This window comes from Lethenteron reissneri, chromosome 24, assembly GCF_015708825.2.
Source record: "Lethenteron reissneri isolate LAM-NWPU_2019-01 chromosome 24, ASM1570882v1, whole genome shotgun sequence".
Taxonomy (NCBI): Eukaryota; Metazoa; Chordata; class Hyperoartia; order Petromyzontiformes; family Petromyzontidae; genus Lethenteron; species Lethenteron reissneri.
In genome coordinates this window covers 7,996,973-8,007,683 of record NC_083802.1, presented here as the reverse complement: position 1 = coordinate 8,007,683, position 10,711 = coordinate 7,996,973, and the positions used below count along the sequence as shown (strand labels likewise).

At 48.8% G+C, this 10,711-nt stretch overlaps 1 protein-coding gene across 1 annotated transcript; it reads right to left on the bottom strand.

Moving 5' to 3' along the window:
• Nucleotides 1-194: 194 nt before the first annotated feature.
• LOC133346493 (transcription factor JunB-like) lies at nt 195-9,077 on the bottom strand. The gene is made up of 3 exons (XM_061558112.1): nt 7,387-9,077; nt 5,997-6,131; nt 195-1,655 (listed from the first exon to the last, which is right to left on the bottom strand). Exons 1-3 carry the CDS (start codon nt 7,690-7,692, stop codon nt 1,512-1,514), a joined length of 585 nt encoding a protein of 194 aa, XP_061414096.1. The 5' UTR covers nt 7,693-9,077; the 3' UTR covers nt 195-1,511.
• Nucleotides 9,078-10,711: the final 1,634 nt, after the last annotated feature.

Below are 10,711 nucleotides of genomic sequence, written 5' to 3'. Positions count from 1 at the left end.
GAGGGGTAGAGGTGGGTGGGGGCTGTGTGAGGGGTGGAGGTGGGGGCTGGGTGAGGGGTAGAGGTGGGGGCTGTGGTAGTGGTGGGGTGGCGTTAGTAGTAGGGGTGGGGGCTGTGGTAGTGGTGGGGTGGTGTTAGTGGTAGGGGTAGAGGTGGGGGCTGGGTTAGGGGTAGAGGTGAGGCTGGGCTAGAGGCGAGGCTGTCAGAATCAATCTTTATTTATCCTGGAGAAATCCGATGAGCTATGAAGCTCTTTTTCAGATATCCAGAAGGGGGCGGGTCCAAGTTACAACAATACAAAAAAAACCGACCAGAGTGCAAAGTTTCAGAAGGGTTAGCAAATCAGAGGTTGTGTTCAGGGGTAGATGCGGAGCCGTGATAGTGTTAAGAGGTGGAGCTGTGTTTTAGAGCTGTTATAAAATCAAAGGTTTGGCTTCGTCTCAGACATGAACCCAGCATTAAAAAGAATTCGCAAAAATTTACCACTTAAAAAACTTTAATGACAATGTCCACATACCAATCTTTGATTAAATTATTTTTAATCAGAATATATATTTAACTGAGCAATATTCTTAAGACATACTTTGTTAACATATTAATAAAGGATCATTTCTCAATATCTTTGTCAGTTATAATACTTAGTGTATAAACTTTAGACTTTAGACAAAGGCACCCAAACAAGACAAGGGTTCTGTATCAGATTACACAAAAGTGTTCTGTAATGATTAAGACCAGGGTTCTGTAATGGTTAAGACCAGGGTTCTGTATTGGATGAGACAGAGGTTCTGCATCGGATGAAATCAGGGTTCTGAATCGGATGCGCCAGCAGTTTTTGTATTAAAAATTTGATGAAAATTCATTGTAGTCATCGGATGAGTTCTGTGTTGGATGAGGTGAGGTTTTCGTATCGGATGCATTAACAGTTCCCGAATGCAGATTTGACTCGTGAATATTACAGCTTACAGTGTAGATATATTTGCATGTATATATACATATTGTGTATACTTATGTATAATTGAATATATGTAAAGTGTGTAAGTGTATATACATGTGTGTGCATATGAGGCTGTATATATGTGTGTATATATACATATGCAAGTGCATATTTGTGTGTGTATGTACATATGTACGGGTGTGTACATTATGTATGTATGAGAGTGAAGCATTATCGGAGTGAGCGAGACATGAGAGTGAATGAGTGAGGTCACGTGGGGTCAATGAGTGAGGCATTTTGGAAGTGGGTGCATGAGCAATTAGTCATGAGAGTAAGGCATTGTGGGAGTGTGTATCTGTGAATGGGGCATGATAGAGTGAGCAAGGCATCGTGGGAGTGGGTGTACAAGTGAGCAAGTCATTTTGGGAACGAGCGACGCATTATGGGAATGGGTGTATAAGCGAGAGACATTTTGGGAATGAGTGCGCGAGGCATGTTGGGAGTGGGTGTATAAGCGGGTGGGTGTATAAGCGCGTGCGTGGAGCAGGGATGGGAGTCTGCACCCCCCCCCAGTCCCCTCAGCAGGCCTCTTGGGCAGGGCCCCCTCCTCCCGTGCCCCCACCGGTGCCACGGGGAGCTGTGATGCTGCATCCGCCATGCAGGTGAGAGAGGACACGACGACGCAGACCGGCGACCTGGCGCCTCAGGGAACCGGCAGCCGCCTGTATATATGCGCGCACACATATACACAAGTTATACACAGATACCCCACGTAGCCTACACAGATGGGTAAGGGGTTGTTAGCGAGCACCTATTGAGGCTGGCACGGTGGTGTGGCCAACATCAAGCCTGGCCACTTTCACACACCGAAAATGGGTACTCTTTTAAGGCAGAGTTGAACTATGGGAGGCCCAGAACCGGTCAAGATATCCGTTGATGTTGGCTGTGAGCGGGAATCAAACTCGTAGCGCTATGCGCTAACCACTGCACTGTCGCGCCCCAAATTATACAAACACACACACACAATTGCATCAGAAGTAGGAGGATACACATCAAAAATGTTTCCAATGCATTTCAGTGGCCGGGCTGCGGTTTACACACCCTGTACAGTTTAAGAAATAAAAAGTATTTTCCAACAATCGAACTATATCTACCATTTATTTTTTTCTCAGCTAAGCCAGCCTTGTTTCGGCCACAATTGGGATGACCGGATTGGTTTATATTGATATATGCTGCCATTGAGTACCTCCATTTAACGCGGTTGGCTACATATGGTGGGAAAGAAGTTGAATACAGATACATTCATCAGGGATTCTCAGGTTCCCAGCCAATGCACTGCCTGACATGTGAAATGTACTGCTAGGCCAAATCACAGAGTCACCATGTGACAAGAGGCCTTCCTCCAGTCAAGTGATCACGAGGCCAATCAGGCAGAGCCAACGATATCACTTTGCCGGCCACACCTTGCTTTGACTCGCACGGAGGTGGGGTGCTGGCCTCACTTCCAACAGCAATGTCAAATGCCGTGGAGGTGGATCCACAGGTGGTGGTAAGTATAATTCTAGATTTGAAGCTTTCGTGACTGCAAGGATTCATACTTTTAGGTTTTTCGGTAAAGTCACGTAGGTAAAAAATAAATAATATAATTGAAAAAATTATAGAAATAAAATAAATCACGACGTTTCGGAGGCAACACAAGTCTCCGTCATCAGGTGGGACCGTCACAGCCAGATTTACTGTCTTGAGACAGTCCCACCTGATGACGGAGACTTTATTTCTATTATATTTTCAATTTTATTATTTATTTTTTACTTACGTGACTTTACCGAAAAACCTAAGAGTATAGTTGAAGCAGCTCATAAATTGACACTTATCAAGTCAATAAAAGTGAGTCCATTAGAGTATATGGGCAGTATTGTCACAGAAGATGGCCCCAGACTGAAACCTTAGCAAAACCCTCCTGAGAGAGAGTCTTGAGACTTGGTGAGGCTTTTCTGGGTAAGCAAGCATAGTAGTAGTAGTAATACTAATGTATTGGATGCGTAATGGAGATTAGAGTCAGGATTTTCATGGGAAAATCAGCACTCGGCCTCCTTCGCCTTGCGCCAAATCACGATTTCGTTTATGTTCCCCTTCTTGCTCACCTTCACTCGAACAAACACTCACTGCACAACAATCGTCTTCACTACAATCTACTTGCGCTTATGCCTTAAAACAACCCCCCCATCTCTTCTCCCTTGCTCATCCTGCTACTGCTACTCCCTGCCCCCGCCCCCTAGCTACGACCAGGCCTACCCCTACCCTTATCACTACCCCTTTCACTACCCCAACCCCTATCACTACCCCAATCCATATCACTTCCCCAACCCCTATCATCACTACCCCTACCACTACCCCTACCCCAACCAAGACCCCAACCCCTATTACTACCCCAAACCATATCACTTCCCCAACCCCTATCATCACTACCCCTACCCCAACCCCTACCACGACCCCAACCCCTATTACTACCCCAACCCCTATTACTACCCCAACCCCTAGTACTATCCCTATCACTACTCCAAACCCTATCACTACTCCAACCCCTATCAGTACCCCAATCCATATCACTTCCCAAACCCCCATCATCACTACCCCTACCACTACCCCAACCACGACCCCAACCCCTATTACTACTCCAACCCCTATCACTACCCCAACCCCTATTACTACCCCAACCCCTACCACTACTCCAACCCCTATCACTACCCTAACCCCCCCCCCCCCTTAACCACTCCCCCACCTGTCCTATCACCATAGCTACACCATCACTTTTAATAACACTCCCTCTTCATTTAAACCACTATCATCATTATGTACAATTTTATAATTGTTGTGAAGCGCCTTAAATAAAGGCGCTAGAACATCTATATAAGATAAGAATGCTGCAACTAGACAAATGAGCAGAGCCACATGAGTGTAATGTTGTATGAGTGAAGCGTGGAGTTGAGTGAAGCGAGGAGTTGTGTGTAGTGTGGTTGTGTAGCGTGGAGTGTTGTGTAGTACGAGTGTAGAGTGGAGTGTTGTATGAGTGTAGTGTGGAGTTGGGTGTAGTGTGGTTGTGTAGCGTGGAGTGTTGTCTAGTACGAGTGTAGAGTGGAGTGTTGTATGAGTGAAGCGTGGAGTTGTGTGTAGTGTGGTTGTGTAGTGTGGAGTGTTGTGTAGTACGAGTGTAGAGTGGAGTGTTGTATGAGTGTAGTGTGGAGTTGGGTGTAGTGTGGTTGTGTAGCGTGGAGTGTTGTCTAGTACGAGTGTAGAGTGGAGTGTTGTATGAGTGAAGCGTGGAGTTGTGTGTAGTGTGGTTGTGTAGTGTGGAGTGTTGTGTAGTACGAGTGTAGAGTGGAGTGTTGTATGAGTGTAGTGTGGAGTTGGGTGTAGTGTGGTTGTGTAGCGTGGAGTGTTGTCTAGTACGAGTGTAGAGTGGAGTGTTGTATGAGTGAAGCGTGGAGTTGTGTGTAGTGTGGTTGTGTAGTGTGGAGTGTTGTGTAGTACGAGTGTAGAGTGGAGTATTGTATGAGTGTAGTGTGGAGTTGGGTGTAGTGTGGTTGTGTAGCGTGGAGTGTTGTCTAGTACGAGTGTAGAGTGGAGTGTTGTATGAGTGAAGCGTGGAGTTGTGTGTAGTGTGGTTGTGTAGTGTGGAGTGTTGTGTAGTACGAGTGTAGAGTGGAGTGTTGTATGAGTGTAGTGTGGAGTTGGGTGTAGTGTGGTTGTGTAGTGTGGAGTGTTGTGTAGTTCGAGTGTAGAGTGGAGTGTTGTATGAGTGAAGCGTGGAGTTGAGTGTAGTGTGGTTATGTAGCGTGGAGTGTTGTGTAGTTCGAGTGTAGCGTGGAGTGTTGTGTAGTTCGAGTGTAGAGTGGAGTGTTGTATGAGTGAAGCGTGGAGTTGTGTGTAGTGTGGTTGTGTAGCGTGGAGTGTTGTGTAGTTCGAGTGTAGAGTGGAGTGTTGTATGAGTGTAGTGTGGAGTTGGGTGTAGTGTGGTTGTGTAGCGTGGAGTGTTGTGTAGTTCGAGTGTAGAGTGGAGTGTTGTATGTTGCATACAGAGAATGAGTAATGCGGAAGTTCTCGAGCAGGGACAGGAAGTGAGAAGTCAAATTTGAACAATCCACACGAGGCAAACGATTTTGATTGGGTACAATCTCAGAGGTGAAGGCTCGACGAAGGACGTTTTAGAGGGGCGGACGTTGGGAAAGAGGCCAGGAGGCAGAGAGAGATGCTTCTCGATGACTTGAAGCAAGGGGGGTGGTGGGGGAGAGGCGGGGGCGCGCACAGTCAAACGAGGAAGAAAGCAAAAAATTGGACAGCATGGAGGGAGTTGCAGCCAAAGACAACGCCAATGGGCAGAGGACTAAATGCAGAGGACAGAAAAGCACCTATGTTGGAGCCAATTAAAACAAATATCATATCATAACGTTATCGAATGTTTCAGGAACAATCAACCAATATCTACCGTAAAATTAGAAAAAAAATCCATAGCTTAAACACTTAAGAGTGCAATGCGCTGCTTGTTTTAAGTTGAGGGTAAACCCAAAAGTGTTGCGGTGAAGGTGGAACCAGCCAAGTGGAGGCATTGGCTCGGAGCGAATGGCCTCCCAGTGATCAGGGGACTAAAGCTAAAAAACGGGCTATCCCAGTTCGATTCCCAGCCACAAACAACACCAGTGGCAAGTGGTATCAGAACTTGTCCCGGGCCTCCTTCCCCTAGGTCATCTCAGACTTAAATGGGTACCTGATGTGGTATGTGAACATTAGCCCTGGGAAGACGGACACAACCGCGGATGGTGCCGGCCACAACCCCCTCATGCACGATCAGCACGATCAGGTGCTTGCTTACAGCACTTTCTCCCCGACAGTGTTTATGGTTGACCACAATTCACCACGCTGGTCAGTGCGGATTGGTGAAGGGTGGCCAAAACGCGTCTATGCGTACATTATGCGTGTGCAAACGTACGTGTTGAATCAATAGTAATTTCAGTCTGAGTGGACATAAGTGCAGGCTGTGGGCCCGCTAAGGGGATGTAAAAGACCTGCAGAGCAGAGTTCTCCCCTCTGAGCGCCTGCACCCTCTCCTCGAGGCGAGAGATCCTCTCCAGCTTCCGGTGTCGACAGCGCGATGCGGCCAGCCGGTTCCTCTGCCTCTTCCTCTCCGCTTTGAGACGCTCCTGAGACATACACACCGAGACACAGACACATGGGTGGCAGGGAGATTACTACAGATACACGGAGATAATAGAGACACAGAGCCACGTGGAGACACAAGAGACACGTGGAGATGAATACGGACACAAGGAGACACACAGGCAATGTGATTAATAAAGAAACTGTCAGGTAGAGATAATTCCTCTGCCCCATCCTCTATGCTTTGAGACGCTCATCAGACATGGACAGATGTACAGAGAGACACACGGAGATGAACAGACACGAGGAAACACTGAGACACAGGGAGAGACTATCAGAGAGATGCCGTATGGTAGTGACAATTCCTCCGTTTCTGTCTGTCGACGCTGAGATGCTGCCGAGACGTGGAAACACATGGAGGTTAGTAGACTTGAGAAGACACTCCGGGACATGGAGATTCAGAGACACTGTGAGGTACGGATGATTCATTTGCCCCGAGGTACGGATGATTCATCTGCCCCTTACTCTTCACTTAGAAATGCTCTCCAGACAGAGACATAGCTAGACACACTGAGACACAGGGAGACACTGAAATAGAGAGACAATGCAGTCAACTTTGAGATTTTCCTTTGTCGTGCAGACACAGTTGAAGGGAAAGACAGTGACGTAGACAATTCTTGTAATTTCCTCTCCACCTTGATACCTGCTTAAGACTTGGGGAGTCACGGAGACAAGCATTCATCTAAAGTCTTCATGGAGTTTGGTTTGAGCAGTCATTACTCACCTGGACGGAGAAAATCAACTCGCTACATGGTCACATTGAACCCAGATAGAAGCCCAGCACCTCCACGAAGCGAAGTGTTCATGATATGGCCATTACCAATTGACTGGGCCACCCGGCCGTCTCTCAGGGTCAGATCAACAGCCCCAGGTTTGACTGTGGATCCACATCAGGTAACCCCCACTGAAGTACCAGCACCGCTTCGAGGGAACAGAGACTGGGCCCCTGCTCGTGAGAACATGGAGTTTACACGCTCGACTCGGGACCGTCAACAGAGACACAGGCATCCACACAAATGCTCTTCTAAGCACGGGAGACACACGGCCTCTGCAATCCCACGCTCCGATGAGTCCGTTTTCCCCCGGGTGGCTCAGGAGGTCCGCAATGTCAGTGCCAGAGCCACCCAGACCCGAGTTTTGACTCTGGGTCTCCATCAGCCTTGGCGTGGATCTGCGAGGATGGTGGTGGTGGTGGGGGAGAAAGAGCCGAAACGCCACATGCCACAACGCAACTCTCACCTGGGAGTCAAAGTCAATGACGGCCAGGGGCAGTCCCATCGCCACCGGTCCTGCCGCGAGGCCATTGCTGCCCCCGCTGTGGGCAGTGCAGGGCTGCCCGTGCCCGGCGCCGTGCCCTGCCGAGCCTTGTCCCGGGCACGGCCCAGAGCCTGCCGTGTGCATGGCCTCCAAGGCCCTGACGAAACCCAGGGCGAAGCCCTCGGCCTCCTCATCAAGGAGAGATCTCCCGTGGGGGAAGAACGGGGGGGACGGCGGGAGGGGAGTGGTGGGAGGGGGAGGCGAGGGGTCATGGGCCGGGGGGTCCATGGGGAGGTCCTTCTCGTGACAGGCGGAGTGGCTCCTCGAGTTGTGGCCTCGTCTCTGTCGTGGGCCACCACTGTGGCTCTTAGCAGGTCACCGCTATGGGACTTGTTCCTATCGCCGTGGGACTCTACCCCTCCACACCGGTCTGCGAGGACGTTGAATGAGTACTGGGGTCAACTCAATATCGAGTTGGTAATAAGTTAATGGAAAGTTTGTGTTATTGCTTTATTCTTACCACAATTTTACTTTACGTTTAAGTAAACTATTTTTGGTAACGCGGTAAAAAGTAGGTTATAACGTGTTAGTTCCAAGTCGATGAGATTATATACACTACACACAAATATATGAATGACACAGATTATAATTCAGTAAATTGTGCTGCAATATATTCGTTAAATCTGTGCTTTTTCCATGTTTATTATGCCTCCAAACTCCTGCTCAAAATCACAGTTATTGCGATAATTCACCCACCACGTCTACAAAAAAAACTTTACATTGTAATTCATCTTAAACTTGTTGAAAGCGTATTTCAAAAAACACACCGACGACGGTGAGTCTCAGTTGCCTCGCGATTACAAAAATATATAAAGACGATTCCGTGTCTAATAAAGACAACTCGAGTTACATAGTAACAACGCCACGAACAGGACGACGCTAAACAAAGTTGAACATTTCAACGTTAACGATTAATAATCAATAATAATTACGCAAAGTCAATTTACACAATGGAACAAACCTCAACTGCGCCAGTGACCACTACCCAGAGGACTACCTCGTCAACTTTAAAGTCTGCGCTGAACTTTAGATCGATCAATGTTTTACCAATCGATGATAGAATCAATACGCTAACGAGCTCATCGGAGTCCGTATCGATTACGCAGCTGCGCTGGTCGGACGCGGCGCCAATTAAAGGACTTGTTCGGTGACCCAAAACTCAAATGACCGACCGGTATTTCATTAAGTAATCGACGGATAAGTGCCGAGTAAACTTAAGAGCGAATTACGACGATTCAGAGCCTCGCTCTCGACACATGGACTCGGTGGTGGTGGGGAGGGGAGAGGAAGAAGAATAAGCTGGGATGTCGATGTCAAACTGGCCCCACCACCACCACCATCATCACCATCAGAACCATCGCCGAATAACCCAACAACAACAAAAGTAGCCCCCGTCCCGTCAACGATTCACCGTTCGGTCAGAAAAAAACAGAGAGAGAAAGAGTCGGCGGCAGGGGCAAGGGGGGCAGGGGGGGGTAAAAGAGTAAAAAAGAAGAGTCTAAAGTCTTTGTGAATGACGAGAGAGGCGAGAGGGAGGAGAGGGGGGGGACTTGTCCTGGTCGTGTCCGCGCCTCGCCTCAGAGGAACGCCGCTTTCATTAATTAATTTACTTTTCCGGGTAATTTAATTGACGTCACTGGGGGAGGGGCGGGGGCAGCGGGGGGGAGGGGCGGGGCGAGGAGGGGTGCGGGACTGGCCGAGCGAGAATGCACCGCGGAATTATTAACGCTGCCTCGCCTCTGTGTCATCCACTCAGTGCGGACGCATGGAGGGGGTAGTGGGGGGGGGGGTAGTGGGGGGGTAGTGGGGGGGGTAGTGGGGGGGGATAGTGGGGGGGTAGTGGGGGGGGGGTAGTGGGAGGGGATAGTGGGGGGGGTAGTGGGGGGGTAGTGGGGGGGGTAATGGGGGGGGTAGTCTGGGGGGGTAGTGGGGGGGGTAGTGGGGGGGGGTAGTGGGGGTGGGTAGTGGGGGTGGGTAGTGGGGGTGGGTAGTGGGGGTGGGTAGTGGGGGGGGTAACCCAGATGTGTAGCTTGCGTATGGGGGGGGGGGTTCTACTGTCAATGTACTCATCGGAAACGGGGTGTGGGTGTGGGGGTGAAGCCTTGATAATAATTTGTCTATCCTAGATCGTTTGTGCGTGGATTAAATATCGGACGTTCTATGGGATTCGGGGGGGGGGGTGCGTCAAGCGTGCGTACAGGGAGGGGGTGAGGGGTCAAGTTTTGACAGATTTTTGCTACTGAACCGACTCAATGGATGGCCCTTAAAGGGAAGCCACCACTCGCCCCCCCTCCCGCCCCCACCCGCCCCACCCTTGCGTCGCATGTGAATGCCGCCACGCACCCACCCCGTCGCCACGGCGACGTCCGTGTGACGATGACGTCATTTACCGTCACGCCCGCCAGCGGTGACGCGCGCGGATTGTGCGATGACGTCACGCTCGGGCGTTGGCGGCGGTTGCGTTGACGTCATCACCGCCGAAAGCGTGCGCGCTGGGATTGGCTGTTGGTTGATCACGTGGTGGGGGAGGGGGAAAGGGTGTTTGAAATTCGTAACACGGATCGGCGCGTGGTATTTGGGTTGTGCTCTTTGCAAATGATAGTCCGGTCAAGAACAACAATCAAACTTTAGTAGTTAAAAGTTTTACCTTGCCACTATTTCACAGCGCCCATCTCGGGATAACCGATTAACACCTTTGATTGGGTTCATAATCGTCGTGTCAAGACACTCGGAGGGCAACAAATACGAGAGCCCTGTGGTTAATTTCCCAAGATCATTGGGGAAGGGCCTTAGCAGGGTCTACTCCATGGCAAGACTCCAAAACATAAAAAAACAACTTTTGGCAGAAATCTAATTGGAAAAAGTAAACACGTAGGGTTGTTTGTATTATTATTTAATTAATAAATATGTCATAGTTTAATTCAACGATACAGTTTCAAATAGTTGTGTGAATGGGTGTGAAATGTTTAAGAAAAAACGCAGAGCATTGTTTCCTCAAGATGTAAATTTTTACCAAAGTGTTTGTTGAAATTGTCTTAAAATGCTACAACAAACTCAACGTTTCGAACTAAAGCTTATGAGCATGCAGAAGAGTTCAAAGGTTTACTCAACAGTAAATTGTAAAAAGACACCCACTCAGAATCTATATTGCATCTAATCCTAGTGTATTCCAGACCAGTTCAGATTTTACATAGCCTAAGACTGATTTAATCCAAGCTATAATTGGCCTGGTCAAGAGCAGTTCATA